The sequence below is a fragment of the Myiozetetes cayanensis genome, unplaced genomic scaffold (assembly GCF_022539395.1).
Source record: "Myiozetetes cayanensis isolate MyiCay16 unplaced genomic scaffold, myiCay2020 scf6-25, whole genome shotgun sequence".
In the NCBI taxonomy this organism is placed as follows: Eukaryota; Metazoa; Chordata; class Aves; order Passeriformes; family Tyrannidae; genus Myiozetetes; species Myiozetetes cayanensis.
Genome location: NW_026087853.1, coordinates 58,628,487 through 58,646,411, shown reverse-complemented (window position 1 = coordinate 58,646,411; position 17,925 = coordinate 58,628,487). Strand labels below are relative to the sequence as shown.

The window sequence follows — 17,925 nt, the reverse complement described above, 5'->3', positions numbered from 1 at the left end:
TTTAAAATGTGGGGGTGGAAAGGCAGTTCCTTGTTCTTAGGAAAAATATGTTAAAATAAGTTACTTATGGTGCTGCATTGGTTCCCTCTTCTGCGGAAGTATATTCCCTTTCTAACTCCTGCCTGATTTAACACCATGGGTAAGAGGATGAGATTTCTATCTTGAAAATGAGTTCCTGCCTGTGGGCATTGCCTGCTGCAGTGAGAGTTCTGAATTACAGATCCTGCCCTGTGAGTCACTGGGCTGGCTCTGCTGCCAAGTTTGCTCTCAGGGTACGGAAAAGCAGCCTGCAGGGAGGAACGGGGTGGGAATGTTCACCGGTGGGCACAAGGCAGGGTCCGCAGGGCCACCCCTCTCCTCTATAAGTAGCTAAGATTTCACTTGGGAGGATGAGGTGTCTTAAGGATGACAGCAAGGACAAGGCACGGCTGCTTTCCCTGCTTGCTGGGGTGGGTTTAATCTGACTCGGTCCAGTGTGGTTGAAGCAGTCGCACATCTCTCTATCCCTCTGTGTTAGAGCAGAAGGGCTGTGAGGAGCGGCTCAGGGAGCTGGGCTTGTTGAGCCTGGAGAGAGGAGGCTCAGGGGACACCTCATCACTCTCCACTCCCTGACACGAGGGTGTAGCCAGGTGGGCATCAGTCTCTTCTTCCAGGCGACCAGCAGCAGGACAAGAGGGCAGGGTCTTAAGCTCCGCCAGGGGAGGTTTAGATCAGACATTGGGAAGAAATTCTTTACAGAGAGAGTGACTGGGCATTGCAGTGGGCTGCCCAGGGAGGTGGTGGAGTCACCGTCCCTGGAGGTATTTAAGAGACTGGTTGCGGCACTGAGTGCCACGGTCAAGGTGGTGTTAGGTCAAAGTTTGCACTCGACGACCTCAGGCGTCTTTTCCAAATTCTTTCCAAGGGGTCTTTCGCTGATTCTGTGGAGCCCCGGCGCAGGTTATTGGGGCGCAGCCCTTGCTCTGTTTGGGGCCGGGACCTCGCTGGTCCCCAAAGCCGCCGGGAGCCCTGAGGGCAGTCGGCGCTCCCTCAGCGCGGAGCCGAGCGGCTCCTCGCCCCTTCCCTGAGGGAAAACCCCCCGTTCCCGGCGCCGGGGCCCCTCGCCCCGCCCCGGAGCCGCCGCGGCCCGCCCTGCGCTGGGGCTGCGGCGCCGGCCCAGCCCCGCTCCGCGGCCGCCGGGAGGGAGCCGGGCCCGTCAGCGCCGGCGGCCGCGGCCCCTGCTCCGAGCGGCGGTAAGAGGGGGCGGCCCGGCCCGGGGGGCTGCCCTGGGGGCTCGGGGGCGGTGGGAGAGCGGCGGGCAATGCCCGAGCCTGAGCCCGGCACCGGCGAGGGGGCGCCGCGGCGGCTCCGGGCCCGGCCGGGCAGGGCTGCGCCGGGGCCGCGGGGTGAGCTCGGCTGTGTGAGCTCGGCACCGCATCCCCGTGCTCACTGCGCATCCCACAGCCCGCCCCGGGCTCGTTTCCCCCCCGTGGCCCATTGCTGAGGCTCGGCAGCGGCGCCGGGAGGAGCCGTGCCCGGCCCGGGGCCGCCGGCGGGCGGGGTGCGGTGGGGACGGCCCCCCGTGCGCTCCCGCGGGGAGGGACCGGGGAGGGCCTCGCACGGAGCGGGCTGCGGGGGGAAAACTGCGGGATTTCACCAGAAAACCCTGGTCATCTGGAAGGGGGACGGGGGAAAAGGAGGCTGCGATGCGGCAGGTGAACAGAGGGAAGGGCGGGGAGAGGGCTCAGCGCTGGAATGAAGCCTGGAGCCGGGCAGCCCTCAGGGTTAGGAGCAGTGGGGCAGCGCTGGAGGTGAGGAGGAGCTGCTTCGACCTCGATTAAGGTGTGCTCCATGGATGCACAGCGAAATTTGTTCAGTGCTGGTGCGCATCAGATGGCTTGAGGACCTTCGGTGAAAAGAGCCAGTGTAAAAAATAATTTTGTTTAAATTTTGATCTGTTGGGTTTTTCCTCCTGCGTTTCTGTTTTTATTAAAAATAAATGAAAGTGCCAAGAAGGAGACTTTGCTCCATTGAGAGGCAGAATTGTTTCTGTGAAAGGAAAGATGATGATTGTGCTTCTGGAAGAGGTATTGTCGAGCTTATTTACCCAGTGGAAAGAGGATATGTTCTAGACGTGTTCTGGCAAATAATAGCAGTAATCCAGCAGAAAAGAGTAGACTATTGCAAACTAAACAACTAAACCAGCAAGTGTGCCCGTTTAACTCATCTGCTGAGCAGTCATTTGGTAGAATGGCCCAGGAGTTCTTGTACCCGCCTTCCACAGCTGAAATAGGACTTTCTTTAGACAAGTGGTAATTAAATGAAACTTTTGGGTTTGAGGACGTAGCTCTCGAGCTGCCGTTTTATGGGATGTAGTCTGCGTGGTAGGAGTGATGACCTGGTGGGCAAAGCTGGGGGTAGCAGTCACGAGACTGATTGTCATGTTGTCCCTGTCATTTATCTTCTGTGAGTCCTCAGGCAACTCAACTCACACCTCGGTTTCCCCTCTGTAAGTAAGGTATATCATAATATTTCCTTGCTTTTTCAGCATAGTGAGCTTAAAGTGCAGTGAGAGATTGAGAGGCACTAGGAAGGTTTGTCCCCTGCTTTTTGTGCTGTTTGCCTTTCTAAAATAGGAATCTCACAGCGCTGTGGGCAAGCGTTGCGTGCTGTTGTCTCTCACGGCATCGAGCAAGATGATGATCCTGAGTCATTGCTGGGGAACAAAACTGTTTCTTACATGCACTGAGCTTTCCAGCTGTCCTGTAGAATCCCACTGGTGCAGTCAATTAAGCACTGATGGAGCAGGGTTGGTTATTACAGCTCTTGGGTGAACATAAAACAGTTTCTGGGTTGCATTTTATATTTCTGCACTGTTGCTTGCTTCTGCTGCATCCTCTTTGATGCTGCAAGTATTTCCTCCGAATAGCTGTGAGGTGCCTCTGGAGGGTGAATCTCTTGCTCAGAGCTTGTTCCTTCCAAATTTTGGAAGTGGGGCTGGTGGGAGACCAGGGGGGAAAGAGGAAGTTTTTCCAGGAGCTTCCTTTTATTTTGAAAGGCAGACTCGGTTTCTGACTCCCCCTTCACAGAACATCCAGGCTATTTAATTGAGTTAGAGACATCATATGCTCTCTAACAGATTTCTGTATAACTGGAGTCCTAACAGCAGCTTCCTGCATGACAGTGTTCGTGGTGGATGTACAAACTGCATTCTTCAGAGAGAAATCTGAGGGTGAAATAAGTGCAGATAATGAATGGTGAGACTTGCTTTTCTTAGGGTAATTTTTTTCTTAATAACTTGGGGTACACTACATGTATCTGTGATTTAATATAAATATCTTGGTAATATAATAAAAAATTAATGTAATATGGTGTCTAATAAACTAATATTTTAAATACTGTAACTATTCTTTACTGTCTTAATTTTAAACCCCCTGAATTTTATGCATAAATCACAACTCTTGCATGGAACGAAAATACGGGAGTAGAATTTTATATTGATTTCTCTCTGGTCCTTTTCCTGCTTCTTAATGCTTTTGGATGGCTCAGAGTGAAAGCTTTTAAGTTCTGAGAAGTTGAGGTAGATCGTGGTTTGGGAGTGTGTTATGTTCAGGAAGATTTATTGCTGTGTAAAACATCTTTGTAGTACTGTTCTGAAGGTGTTTTTCACTGCTCTCTCAGAAGCAACGCTGAGAAAGAGAACTAAATATCTTTTTCTCTCTCATCTGTATCACTATGGCAAGGGAGCAGTGTCACATTTTTGAGAACTTAGTAGGAATGCAGATTAATAAATGGCAGCTGTGTTGAAAGCATCCCATTTTGTGGGAAATGGGAAGTGAGTCACTGAGTCCAGGTCTCCTACCATTATAGGGATGACATCATATAATCCCTCAGAAGAATTCTTTCATTCTTAATTTTTTTCTTAATCAAGAGAACTCCTGGTGATGTTTTCATTCCCTTTTCCATATTTTTTTCTTTTTTTTTTGTAGAGAACCAGCTGAAAATGTCTCAGAATCCTGACAAGCTCCACTCAAGTGAAGAAAAGCTGAGCGGTTCGGAGGATGCTCAGGAGGAGAACTCGGACAACCCGGATCAGTCTGTCCGGAAAAGGATACGGCAGAGCCCTCCAGGGTCACACAGAGATGACACCCCCAAGTGTAAGCAAAACTGCTGCATGGAAAGTAATGAAAACAGAACGTTCTCTAGTTTTTGGTGGAGGCAATCCTGATGTTCTACACCACTCTGTGCCAGTTTGAGTGTCTTGCAGTGGAATGTGGTGTGACTCCTGATGCTGTAACACCTTTCTCCCCACTTTCCTTTAGTACCTCATTGTTCATGCTGACCGTGCTGCTCTGATCCACAGATATCTTAAACACCCTGGTGTGTTTGTGCTCATGGAAGGGGTAGGGCACCATCCTGGGGTGTTCCAGCTACTGCTGCTGCTGTTTGCCTTATCAGCTGAACCTTCTGGATTGTTGCAGCCTCTCTGTTTCCACTGCAGGGCAAGGAAGGCTGCTATCAACAAAGGAATGTCCTGTCATCCCCCTCACAATGTAGATGGAAATTTGTATATTTCATCCTAATGCTGTATATTTTAAGCTTATTCCTAAGGCGTATTTTTCCTTGTCGTTCTGCTTTTAACACGAGGAGCTGGATGCAATGTGGCTACCAAATATTCCTGGCAAATCTGTAGATGAAACCAAGGGGAAGTTTTCTGGCTCCAGGGATTCAACCCAAAGAGGCAAAAGCACTCAGACAACCAGCTCTAAATTTCTGTGGAGAGTGTCTCTGTAACACTTTGCTTGCTGTATTCTTTTTATTTTTTAATGGAGTTGATTATCACTTGAGGTTTAGTGCTGTGTTTAGTGCCATGTCACACAGAGGAGGTGTTCTGGGGAGTTTATTTCTTATGCCTGATGGGAAATGGGATGTACGTGTGGAGAGGGGCTCTGGACACGTGAAAGTGAAAAGCACAGCACGGTCTTGCACTGCACTGTACCACAAAGAAGTGGTTGGTTTCAAGCCCTTCCCTTGTTTAAAGGGAGCAGATCATGTGATTTAAGAGTGTTCCGTGGTAAATGAGAGTCTTGGCTTTTAGTGCACCCACTGCTGGAGTGAAGTCATTTGGCAGTGGGACAAGAGCACTCTCATTCAGCTGTGAGCGCTGCTGTCTGCTGGTTCTTCTCAGAATATCAATCCTTGCTGTGTTCCCGGAGTCACTCTGCAACATTAAGCTCCAGGCAGAAGGAAAAGAGGATTTAGGAGGGCTGCAGGAGAAGAGCAAGGCGTTAGTGAAGAATCAGCACATTGGAACCACACTGCATGTGCTCAGAAGAGCTCCGAGTGCCAGACAAGTGATGGACAGTTACTTATAAAAGACCTTTTCTTTGTAATTGCCTAAGTCAAATCAGCATGGGTTATCAAATGAGACCGTCATAATAGTTTGCCTAAAACATATCTCAGTGAACCCAGCCTATGAAGATCCCTGGTTCAGTTCTTTCATTTTGGGATTAGTGTGTTGCTCCTGGCTCACACACACACACACAGTGTGCACTGACACTGCACAGCAGGGAGGACCCTTCACCACAAAGAATCAGTGCTTTCAGGGGGCTTCAGTGAGGTGGGATCACTCCCCTAACCAGCAGGACCTGCACCCTTGGCACCTGCTCTGCCTTTCTGGTGTTTTGTCGTGTTTGGTGCTTCCTCCTACTCACTTATGTGCCCCAGGGCCCAGTTTGAAGCTGCTGGTCCATCCTGGTCAGTCCCAAATGCCTGCCAGGGAAAGAGATCTTAGGCATTTGAGCTGGGATTAAGTCTTGACATCCTTTGTTGCTTGGATGGTGGCCTCTGGGGGAAAAGAGGAGCTTGGAGGAGTGCCAGTCACGCTGGAAGTAATGAGGATAATTAGCTACTGGAGTGTTACTGCTTAACACTTTTGTGATTTGTTTGCTGACTGCTTTAAAGATGAAGTAATTTCCTTGAAAAATGTAAAATTGAAATGGCAGCATCTGCACAAAACATGTGGAAATAGTGTGGTGGAAATGCTGGTAATTTTAATTATTTCTTCCCACAGTATGGAGAAAGATGGTAAGATGCTATTAATCCATCCTAAAGAAGTACTGGTTTGGATGTGGGGTTTTGTTTGGGTTTGGTTCTTAAAACAGCTTGATAGAACTTGGAAACAGGTTCTGAGCCCTGAATATCAACTGGGACTCACTTTGCTTCCTGTAATGCTCCAAACCTGTGTCATCCACCAGATGGGAAAGGAAGGGAAGGCAAAGAATCTTCAGATGACACTGTCATTTCGCCCTCTGTACTGCCAGTGAGGTGGAAAGGGTCCAAAAGCCTTAGCAGACTTTATTTTCTGCAGGTTTTGTAGAGAAGTGTCTGACAGTGTAACAATTCACATTGCAGCCAGCCCTCCTCGGCCTGTGTCCATAGAGGAGCTCATGGAAACAGCCAAGGGAGTCACCAACATGGCATTAGCACACGAGATCGTGGTCAATGGAGACTTCCAGATAAAACCAGCCGAGTTACCAGAACACAGGTGAGATTGTTACCTAATACATCCATGGAAATGTGTCTCTATATATCTCTGCAGATAAAGTTTGCCTTTGTAGAACTGCAGGGCAGCTCTGGGGGATCAGGTGGAGGCTCTGGCTTGGTATCTCGTCTGGCAGTGCCTGGTAGAGATGTGTGTGAGCATGAGAGGGGAGCCTCTTGGAGTAATTGTTTGGGCATCTGTGGGACAAATCCCAGGGTGCTGTGGTTCCTTGTCCCAGGAGTCTGAGGCTGCAGCCTCCCACACAGCCCAGTTTGACTGCAGCATTTGGAAGTAGGAATTGGTACTGAAGCAGTGGAATTTGTCTGTTGTTTTTTTTTTTTACACAAACTGCTCTGGGCCCTTATCTCACAGTAGCTGCAATATTTATGCCCTGAGACACAGAAGCTTTTGTGTCAGGGAAGTTGCTTCATTTCTGTTAGGTTTACTAATGAATTTTACCTGGTAGAATTGCCTTTACTTAGTGAGGCCTTTAAAAGGAACATGAATGCTGGTCTTTGGAAGACAAACTATAATTTTTGTGATTAATTTTTTTATTTCCAGTTGTCTAGTTTAGGTGTAGCATAGGATAAACTTTCAAGTACTTTAATTTGTAGCCATCTTTGCTTGTGTGTGACCCTTTATTAGGACATAAACCATTCCAAATCCTGTGTCCAGTTTTTCCTGCTTTTCCAAGTAACATAAAATGACAGATCTCTTCCCTGTTAATCATCATATATTCATTATTACATTATATACATACTATTACGTGCTCTTCCTCAGGAGCTGCAGGTTATCTTTGTAAGGTGGTGCAGAGACAAGTGTCATCCTTTTTAACTGGTCATGTTTACCCCCAGCTTGGAGAAGAAAGTAAGAGATATTGTGCATAAAGCTTTCTGGGATTGTCTGGAAGCTCAGTTGAAGGAAGATCCACCAACATATGATCATGCAATTAAACTGCTGGGAGAAATTAAAGAGGTAAGATGGTGTGATACCAAAGGGAATTATTGAATTTGAGTAGTGCATTGATATGAATGAGCAAAAGTGGTTGAAGCTTGGCTTTCCATAAAAGACTCCTGTGCTCTTTTTCATTACTGTACCATTCTCTGTGAACGTAAATAAGTTGTATAACCCCAGAGGAGAAATTTGAATTTAAAGCCAAATGCAAACCCATGCAAGATAATTAAAAGGTAAGTAATACCAGTTTCATAATTCCAAGCTTCCTTCGTGTTATGGCAGTGATGATTAGTTATGGAATCAATGGGATGCCCCGACACTGGGCTGATAAAACTGAGCACAGTAGTCTGAAGTATGATCTGTGCCACAGAGTATTTACCATTTAGTAACTTCAGTATCCCACAGAACAAGGTGAAACATCTGGAGTTGGTGAGTGGTTGGTTAAAAAAAAAATAAATAAGAAAATTGTACTTTTAAAGGGCATTTTATTTAAATAAGAATATGCCCCATCCCTTGAAGTGTCCAAGGCCAGGTTGGATGGGGCATTGAGCAACCTGGTCTAGTGAGAGGTGTCCCTGCTTGGAACCAAATGATCTTTAGGGTCCCTTCCCTACCCAAACCACTGTGTGATTCTCTGATTCTGTAAGAAGTGGTTTGGATCCTTGTGCTCTTTGATATGTAGAACTAATGCACTGTTAAAAACCTTCCATTTCAGAATCTCCTGTCTTTCTTGTTGCCTGGTCATACTAGACTGAGAAACCAGATTACAGAAGTCCTTGATCTGGATTTGATAAAACAGGAGGCAGAAAACGGGGCCCTCGACATTTCCAAGTTGGTCAAGTTTGTTATTGGGATGATGGGGACTCTCTGTGCTCCAGCCCGAGATGAAGAAATTAAGAAACTGAATGACATTCATGAAATAGTTCCTCTGTTCAGGTACTGAAATGGTGTTTATTAGTCATGCTCAGAGTCCCTTTAATAGTTTTAGATGTGTGTGTGGGGGTGTGTGTTCCAGCAGGGCAGCTCCTTGATAAAAAAGAGTGTTAGGGAAAGGGAAACAGCTGTGGGTGTGAAGGGGAGAGATGCTCCAGGAGTCATTAACAGGGACCACCTCTGTTCTGGTGAGTTGGGGTGTTTGTCTGGCCCCTGCATGTCAGTGAGGGACACTTTCTTAAATGCCAAATGCATCCAAGCCTTAAGACAGCAGGGGAATAGTCAGTTTGTAACAAAAATTAACATCAACAGCAAAAGGAGAAAAAAGAGCCCACAGGAGCATAGGAAAGAAGTACTACTGGTTTCCAACCAGTTTGTCCTTTCCTCCCAGTTTGAGCTCTCTTTGCCCCGCTCCCTGTATGAAGTCCTGTCGGTTCTGAAGGGAGTGTGTTGTACCCACAGCTGGGAGCTTCTGCTTTGTCACCCTGTTCTCAGCTCAAGCTCTCAATAAGTAGAAGTTTCACCAGCCTTGCTGTTTTCTAATTTGCAAAGCTTCCAAGAGTTCAGGATTGACTTGGCAGAATTATGGCCAGCAGGAATTAGGTTGCTTTGAAATTAAGGTGTTCTTTGGTGGTTTGTTTTTTTCTTTTGTGTTTGTTTTTCTTTTCTTTTTTTTCCCTTGAGTCTGATTATTCACTTCCCACTGAGGTTGGCTTTCTAGGCTGCCAACAGAGAGAGCATGCAAGCTTGGAAACCCAGATGGCTTTTTATGTATTCAAGATACAACATTGCACATCCTGGGAGATACAATCTATGGAGCTAGTGAAGTTAATTCCCATGGAGGCTTTTTTACAGGAGAGCAAGAGTTCTTTCCTCCTTGGAAGAGGCACATGCCTGCATGTACATGCTTGCTCAAGCTTTCTCCCTGTCTCACGCTTTTAAATGGTTAAGCACCCTGGTACTGTTTCCCATGCATGTTTTTTGCTCTTTCCTTAGACAGTCTGTAATAAATCGTGTAAACAGCACCTCTGAAACATCTGCAGCCTTGAATAACTTTTTCTGTTTGTTTGTTTAGAGCCATTTTCTCTGTATTAGACCTAATGAAAATGGATATGGCAAACTTCGCTGTCAGTAGTATTAGGCCAAAATTAATGCAGCAGTCTGCTGAATATGAAAGAAAGAAGTTTCAGGAGTTTCTTGAGAAACAGCCAAGTATGACTTTGTTCCTTTCTTTCTTCCCCTGTGACCTCCTAGTAAACTGCGTGTCTTTGCTTGTAGAACATGAAAAAAACCCCAGATATTTTTATAAGTTCATATGATAAATGACAGCTTGTGCCCCAAAACTGTGGTTAGAAAAAAAATCTGCCAGAACAATAGTTCTGCACTTAGTGCTCTGGAATCCAGTTTAATTTCAATACAGTGTAGGGCATGATTACCCAGCATCATCTCACCTCTGATTTCCTGTAGCTGTGTGGTTTTGTTTTAGATGTTCTGCTTGATGCAATAAATGAAATGCATGTCATCAACTGGTACTGTGGGTGTTGGTCATAGTAACTAATGGGATAGTTTGGAAATTATTGGTGGTAAAAAACCCAACTTGGAGAGGGAGTTTTCCTGACGAGATTTTTTTTTCCCTTGCTCCTGCAGATTCTTTAGACCTCGTCACAAAGTGGTTGCAAGAGGCAGCGGATGATCTTGCAAAGCTGGGACGTGAAACGTTGCCTCCCCGCTCTAACGACGGTGCTACCGGTGGAGCCTCCACCCTGTGCTTCACTGCTGTACAAAATCAGGCCTATTTGAAGCTCCTGAAGTGGGATCATGTGAACAGGCCTTTTCCAGAAGTAGGTATTTAACAAAAAAAAAAAAAAGGGTGCTGTGCTTGTGTCATTGTCTTACCTTTCCTGTTGCATCCCGGTGTCCCTTCCCAGCCCAGCAAACTGACCCCGTCCCGTGCTGGTTCCTCCCTCCTTGCAGACACTGCTCATGGACCAGACCCGCTTCCTGGAAATACAGCTGGAGCTGGAGCAGCTCCTCCTGGTTGGGACAGTGCTCCTGGTCACCTTCAGTGCAGCAGGCCCAGCGCTCGTCGACGTGCCTGGATTTGCCGAGAAAATCAAAACCATTGTCAAGGTGCTGCTGACGGGAACGCATCTTCCGTGAGTATGGAACGGTCCTGCTCACTCAGGGGCAGGTGTAGCTCTGTTCTCACCCTGGTAAATAACCAGTGTAAGGCTCTCTGTCTCCTCCTGGACTGCAGGATAGGCAGGGAAGGTGCTGAGGGCTTTCCAAGAACCCAGGCTGACGATTTTTCTTCAGCTCACTCACTCGGAGGGCTGTCTTTTCTTGCTCTGTTCTTTCATGAAACGCACACACTGCTTTTCCAGTGTGCTTTTATGATGCCAGGCTGGCACATGAGGGGGCCAGCAGCTAACCCTGCTCATGGTTTGGGCCAGGCTCCCCCAAGAACCTGAGTGTGGCACAGCAAACTGCTTACAGATGCAGAGTGATTGCTATTACACGTAAGGGTTGCTAACTGGTTGGGTGTTAGTCAGAGCTGTCTGCACGCAGAAAGTCAGCTCTCATGTGTATGGATTGGTCAGGCTGGAAGTCTTTAATGTTCTCCTACTTCCTTGGTTTAGAGCTCAGCTTTATTTTTCATATATCTCTAAAAGGTACTATTCTTTATAATTCTGGCTTTATCTGCATTATGCTTTTTCCGTTGCATTTGATCAGTGAGGCAACTGGAATTGAATGGTTTGTCTTTACAAGGTGAGACAGAAGTAAATACCTGGTTCAGTAACGCTCTGCTCCACATTCTGTAGCTCCTTTAACCTGAAGGAATCTCTGGCCACCATCGGGGAGAAGGTGTGTGCTGAAGTGAACAGCTGCCTTTCCCAGCACGGCTTCACCCCCTTCTCAGCAGAGAGAGAGACTGTGCTCAAAGGGCAGATCCAAGCAGTGGCCAATCCAGATAACACCATCTGCAGGCTCATAGGTACGTCTGGCACCGCTGCTCTGCTCTCCTGTGAGCGTCCTCTGGGTGACTGGTGGGGCTGTGTCGTGCTGGGCTTCCCATTTCACGTCTCGGATACTCGACTGTGTTCGGGCTCACACCATTCTGAAAACAAACCCAACCCCATTTTTTTTTGACAGATTCTCGAATTCAAAAGTTCCTGGAGAATCATCTTGCCTCCAGTCACCAGAAAACACTGCCTGCCATCCCTGGAGGGTTAGGCCCTATCCAGAGGGAGCTGGAAGAGGTTGCTGCCAAGTACGTTCGTCTCGTCAACTACAACAGGATGGTCTTCAGCCCTTACTATGATGCAGTCCTTGGCAAAATACTGACTAAGGGAGAATCCCAACTTGTAGGGAAGCCAGAAGAGTCCTAAACCCAGTTTGTGTGCTACCAATAACGGTATTGTCAGCTATTAAATAAAAATTGTACCAATATTTGTCTAGGAAAAACAGCTTTCCGTGTAAATACCGGTTCCTTCTAATTCACGAGTGATGGCTGGTGAGGGAAATACTCGAGGTGCAGAAAGGGGTTCTGAAGCCAATGATGAGAGATGCATTTTTAATGTAAGGGTGCAAGCTAGGGGGGAATGTTGTGGTAGTTTTCTGGCTGTAATTTTTTTACATTTTGGAGTTGATTCTAGGCAGGGCAAGTTGAAGAACAGAACTTGGTATTTAAGTGGCTCATTTTAGGGCATTTAACTCTTTTAATTTACAGTGAATTCAGTTTAATTAATCCAGAGCAGTTTAGCAATGGTTCGTCCCAGAAGGGGTGATAACGGTTTTAAAAATATCTTACTTTAAGGAAGTAAGAAAGCTAAAATTCTAGGTAAGAGGAACTCTGACACAAAACCAACCCAAACAGCACTTTATTGTAACATTATGATCACTATGGTAGGCTACTAGTTTTTTCTGCATTTTACTGCATTTTTAATAGCGTTTTTTTGCTGTTTACCTGCAGATGTTACAAAACATAATATATTTTTGTAGTAAATTTTCTGGTTATTGGGTAACTGTCCTCTGCTATGTACAGTACTTAACAAAGGTGGCAATCTTATAGATTGCAGCTGTATTTATCTCTTGTAAAGACTTAAGAAGGGCAGAGCTAAAATGTTTTGATAAAAGTGGTATTTCTTACCTTGTTTTGCTAGTAGTTTCCTCCTTTTTATGTGAAATACTAATTTTAAAGTAAATCTGTGTCACTTTCAGAAGGTGGATTTAAAGCGTGTGAAACTTTAGGCTGGAAATTTTACTTGTTTTGGGGTTTTTTTGTTTTTTTTTTTAACTACAACAGGAGATGGTTGCACATTCAATCATGTCTTCAAAAATATCCAGGAAGTGCAGAGCACTAATGGGCAGTATAAGTGATTTTAATGTAGTGTGAGAGGGGATTGACTTAGTTTGAACATACAGGGAATACTTTCAGTAGATTTTTTTTTTTCCACTTTGTAGAGGTGTTCTTGGAACTTTAAGAATATTTCTAGGCCTTGAATTTAATTAGCTATTGAAGTGTTGTGTAGATGAGTGTTCTCAGAAGAGCTCAGTGGTCTTACAGCCTCACTGCAACTTCAGACCCAGCTGGCAGGTAAGTGCATCTGGAATTTCCCTCTGGTTGAGCACAACTGTGTTTTACAGTAATCAATATTTGATGGTTTTTAGGAAAGCAAAGTTCATAGCTATAATAAACAGTAAGTGCTCCAAGTACTAAGCTATCCGAGCCAGAATGTCTTGTCTTTGGAAAAAAAAAACCAAACAACAAGGTATGTAAAATAAATAAATAAAAGGGCCCTTTTATTGCCAACCACCAGGTTAATTTGTGAATCAGCTAGTCAAAGAAAGACAACTTCTAGAAGCACTTGATTATGAATCAGTGTTGATGCTTCCCTTTCCAGTTTTCCTTTAAATGTCAGTATGGGTAGAGCTGCACTGACTTTGGTTTTGGAGGAAGATGAGATAAATAAGACCTTTTTCCTATATTAGCCTATGCAACTCTAAACCAAATCTTTTCTCATGGATTACAAACCCCCTTCTCCCAGGGACAAAAACCACCACCAAACCCTGTAAGAATTTACCAGCTCAGACAAATTTTTCTCTCTTGGCTGAATGAACTCAGTTAAAATGAGTGTCTTTGAATCTTTGGTCATTCAGAAATCAGGAGGTTGGTTAGCCAGGAAAAAAAAGGCTCTGAGTAGGCTTTTGGTGTGGTGTGTGTCATTGTCTGGATCAGCAAAGGTGATCTGTCCACCAGTGCAAATCAAGTTAGTTAATGATTTTCCCAAATTGTTTTTTTTAATGAGACTGTCTGACGAACAGTTTCTCCACATCCTCACAGAAGCAGGGGATACAACTGAGTAGCAAAGCAAGGAAGGAATTCCAGGATTGCTAAGGCCAGGCCCTCCTCCACCTGGCCCTTTTTGGGGTTCATCCCTCCCCCTCCCCACAGGCAGCTGTGCTGCTGGAGATGGGAGCGTCTTTAACTTCCCCAAGTCCCTGTCCCGTAGTCCAAGGGGCTTCTTAAGATCCTATCAGAGTGCCACTCTGAACAGCCAGTAACAAGTTAAAAGCTCAAGTGCTCACAGAAACTGCTTTGAGAGCTCATATAGTGGTATTTTTTAGCTTGTTTGAAGATGACAAGTGAAACGATGTAGCTGATTATTTAACATTTAGCTTTGTACCTTACAGTGGAAGACGGGGCGGGTGTCCAGGAGCAGCCTGTGACAACCCACCTTTGAAACATATGCTGAGTTTAGTCTTAGGATGCTGTCTTCTTCAAGCACTCATGGAATCACAAGCAAAAGCGTACTGTATCCTCTAGAGAAATGGAAAACAAGCTAATTCTAATATGTATGCTCTGACCAATTTCCTGTGACGGTCTTATTAGCATTGCTTTTGAAGTGGCTGAGTAATATTTAAGAAGTACCTTGTTGTGTTTGAATAAAACCAGAATGAGGCATGAAGTTATGGATATCCTTTTATTTTAAAGGAATGTTTTTTTTGGTTTTTTTTCCCCGATTTTCAACTACAAAACAGATTTCTTACATTCTGCCATAAATAAAAACGGACAATAAGGCAGGACACTACATGAACAAACTGAGAACAACTGTTTTCCAGAAAAAATGTGAATTAAAAATGCTTCACAAGTATAAGCCATCCAGTTTTTAAAATAAAACTGTTAAAAACCCACGAGATTTCAAGTGGTAGATGTGAACACCCTCGAAGAACAAAATACAGCTTTGACATTTTGCACTTTTGGTTCTGAAAACCTAGTTTTGTTCAGAGCACATTCTAAGGTTGTTCGGGTTGTGTTTTCAGATCAAGAACCATACGGGAGAAGAGGCACCACAGTAACAAAACCATTTTCAAGGATTTTTTTGTTTGTCTGTTTGTTTGCAGCTGTCCCTTTTAAATGCTTGACTTTTTTTAAAGAGACTGATTCAATGCGAGTCTTTGTCTGTCACAGCAGAACTCCCAGACTTGTTTCACCGGATTCTCTTCTGCTGCCGCGCTCTGTAAATGTCATGGACGGGGGGAACTACAGATCCTTTCTCCTCGTCGTCATCGGAATCCTCGTGTGATCTCTTCACAGCCTTGTTGAGGATGGTGTTGTTCTCCACGGGCCCATTGCCCTCCACAGCTATTTCAGGCAGGCCCCCGGTGATGATCCGCACGGCTTCGTCGACAGCTTTGGGAGAGAGACACCGACTCATTGGATTTGGGAACCCTGAATTCCCTGATCAGACATCACTGATTCAGAAACGGGGGAGACTTCTGGGACATAAAGCATTTTTCCTGTCTGTTCTGCAAATATTAAGTCTTGACTGCCTGAAACTCTGAGCAATGGTGAACATTAATTACAAAGCAGGTGCTGCTGCACAGGCACTGAGGTCATCTGTGAGCTTAAATAAACCAGGGAGGCCTACTGGGGAACAGTACAGCAAGTAGGCAGAGCAGTTTCTGCTTAGCAGCAGAGGAAGCCTTAAAAATACTGTGTATGATTTAAACAGCTATTTTATTTTCACTCGGATTCAATCCCAGCTCGCTTTCCCTGTGATTGCCCTGAGCTTGCCCTGCAAGGACGTGCACTCAGAGCTATGCCCACCAATTCACTGCTGCAAATCTGTAATTCCACGTCACAGCCATGATGCTGCTGGAAGAACTGCCCTGCTGCTTTCACAGGACATTCTGCAGGTCTTCATTTCTTTCCTTCAGTGGTTGTCTCACCAACATCTTATTAAGGGAGCAGCTGGTGATTTTCAGCTTTTTGGCTTTTTGTTGTCTCCCCCCAGGTAAATGTACAAACATCTCTGTGTAGATTCCAGCCTAGAAACACAGCCCTGTGCTCTTAAACACAAACTGCACATTTATAAATAAATGAGGTCTGGATTTTAGGCAGCAATATCCATATGTAAAACATCTTATGCAGCACTGTCACAGCCTGCAGAGAGGACAAGTAACTTACTGTCTGGCAGTTTGCATCTTCTAAATATCTCCATGAGCTCATCCACTTGAACAAAGGGACCCTGATTTGTTACCCAAAAAAAAAAAAAAAAAAAGTTTAGAAGGTTATTTTCAATAGAGTGATACAGACTGTGGTTCTGTCACAGCAGAATCTCTTCCACAGCTTTCTGCAATTTTGAGAAGGCATTAAAACAAACCTGAAAACAAATAGGAGGTGGCAGGAGCTTCATGAGAACTACAGCTGCTGGGGGAACAGGAAATACACCACCTGGGACGGGATGTAAACCTGGAGCTGTGGGAAGAAAAACTGTGTGAAGCCAGTGCAAGACAGCTAGACCATAATTGTTTCTGCAGCGTTATTATTTGATGCAAATAATTACTACCCTGTCCCTCTGGCCTCTCTACTAATTACATATTGTTTAGTCAGTGATCTGCTCTATGAGCACTGTGTGTAACAGCTTATTATCGTTTAACCCAAACTACTCGTACTAATTTCCATGTGACCTTAATACCAAGGCAAACACACACAGTGAAATAAGAGCCTACAATTTAAGTGCAGGTTTAGCTGACTGGAGACTGGGGAAGGCTCTGATCAGGCTGACTCAACACACAGGTTGGTAACTCGCCGCCAGGTGAAACACAACCACCCCCCACCCGGGTCTGACTTACGTGCTAAGTGTCTTGGCTGAAATGGAATCATCTGCTGAGTGTCTGGTTTGGGATATTCGGGTTTCCTGTCCACCTCATCCTTGAGAACAGGCACGATGGAAGGTGCAACCACGGGGTCTGGAATTATCGCCGCTAGCTTGGCACGGGACACGTCCTGAGAGAGGCAATCGGAGAGCGCTGAACTTGGCAGGACCACATGGCTTGTTTAAAGTACAGAACAAAACATCTTGCCATCGTTATCATTTCAGATGTCCCCTTGCAAGACCATCTGGGCAGAACTTGCACGTTTTCATCAAGCATTTTAGTCCTACAGAGCCCCAGCTGGGAGTGGAAACCCTTGTTCCTGTTATGGAACGGGACCGCGGTTGTCATTTTTGATCAGCTCCATTTTTAGGTTAAAAAGATTTAGGTGAACAGGTGCAGACCACTAGGCCTTCACAACTATCATTTCTCCCTCATTTCATTCCCTAGATTGCTTTAGCTGGAAGAGGAGTAAAGCATAAGGCAGTCAGCAGGCGTGCAAAGCATCAGTTCAAACAGGATTACACGTCTTGGCACATTCCAAGCAACAGGAATCGGCCCAAGGGCTGAACCATCCTAAGTACACACCTTGCAAGACCTTCCCTCTTGTACCCACAGCTTTAACTTCAAAATAACTTTGTCCCCACTGCCTTCAAAGGAAGGTGATCAGTGGCTCAGTGTGACTCTGGTTTCCACCTATCAGATTATTTTAATGCTCCGTGACGAACAACAGCTCAGCTGCTTTGCCAGCTCTGATGTCACCTGTATTTCTTCTGGGTAAGAAATAACTGGAGGCTGAAGCACTGTTTTAGGAACATTAATTGAAGGCCCTCTTCCTGTCCATGCAAATGGCAGTCAGCTGTTTCTCTGGCACCCTATTTACTTCAGGCTTAAAAAAAATATAACCCAACATTTTGGCCCGTTCTAATGGGTTTGGAAGTGCTATGGCCTTCCACATGACTGAAACGGTAGTTAAAATATCTATGTGGTTAGAAACAAGACAGGAGACCACCAGACAACTGTAAATTGAAGTGTTGTTACCCACTTACCTTATAGCCAAGGGCCTTGAGTTCACTGGCAGAGCAAGGGTACAAATCCATGAACTTGTACCTGTCCACCAGCAGAGCTGTTTCTTTGCCCTCATACTCTTCCTTGAAGGCTGTAAACCTCCTCTTTTCAACTTTCAGAATGCTGGCCAAATCACCAATGTTGCTTTCAAAGGCTAAAAAGCGAGCCCAGATTTCCCTGGAAAAGAACAGATCCAGTGACAGTTCCTGAAGGAGAAGGAATTACTGATCCCAACCCACTTAAAGGACACAAAGATTTACTTCAGATGCATCTAAACATGTATTGCC

The 17,925-nt window shown here is 45.5% G+C and overlaps 2 protein-coding genes across 3 annotated transcripts in view; one reads left to right on the top strand and one right to left on the bottom strand.

Annotated features, from left to right (window-relative positions):
- The first annotated feature begins 1,134 nt into the window (after positions 1–1,134).
- On the top strand, positions 1,135–14,379 carry TCP11L1 (t-complex 11 like 1). Of its 2 annotated transcripts, none has more exons than XM_050334961.1 (10): positions 1,135–1,232; positions 3,969–4,136; positions 6,394–6,526; positions 7,378–7,498; positions 8,193–8,413; positions 9,486–9,622; positions 10,058–10,251; positions 10,385–10,566; positions 11,233–11,405; positions 11,564–14,379. In XM_050334961.1, exons 2-10 carry the CDS (start codon positions 3,983–3,985, stop codon positions 11,797–11,799), a joined length of 1,551 nt encoding a protein of 516 aa, XP_050190918.1. In that variant the 5' UTR covers positions 1,135–1,232; positions 3,969–3,982; the 3' UTR covers positions 11,800–14,379. The 2 variants fall into 2 exon arrangements, with proteins under 2 accessions (XP_050190918.1, XP_050190917.1); XM_050334960.1 differs by lacking the exon at positions 1,135–1,232 and adding an exon at positions 3,218–3,236 and having other exon boundaries at positions 3,971–4,136.
- CSTF3 (cleavage stimulation factor subunit 3) overlaps positions 14,380–17,925 on the bottom strand; it is a 40,345-nt gene continuing 36,799 nt past the window's right edge. The window contains exons 17-21 of the mRNA XM_050334958.1: positions 17,620–17,815; positions 16,550–16,703; positions 16,078–16,172; positions 15,882–15,942; positions 14,380–15,104 (exon numbers count right to left, since the gene is read on the bottom strand). Of these exons, the coding sequence (XP_050190915.1) occupies positions 14,902–15,104; positions 15,882–15,942; positions 16,078–16,172; positions 16,550–16,703; positions 17,620–17,815 (709 nt within the window). The 3' untranslated portion in view covers positions 14,380–14,901. The remainder of the gene's footprint in view (positions 15,105–15,881; positions 15,943–16,077; positions 16,173–16,549; positions 16,704–17,619; positions 17,816–17,925) is intronic.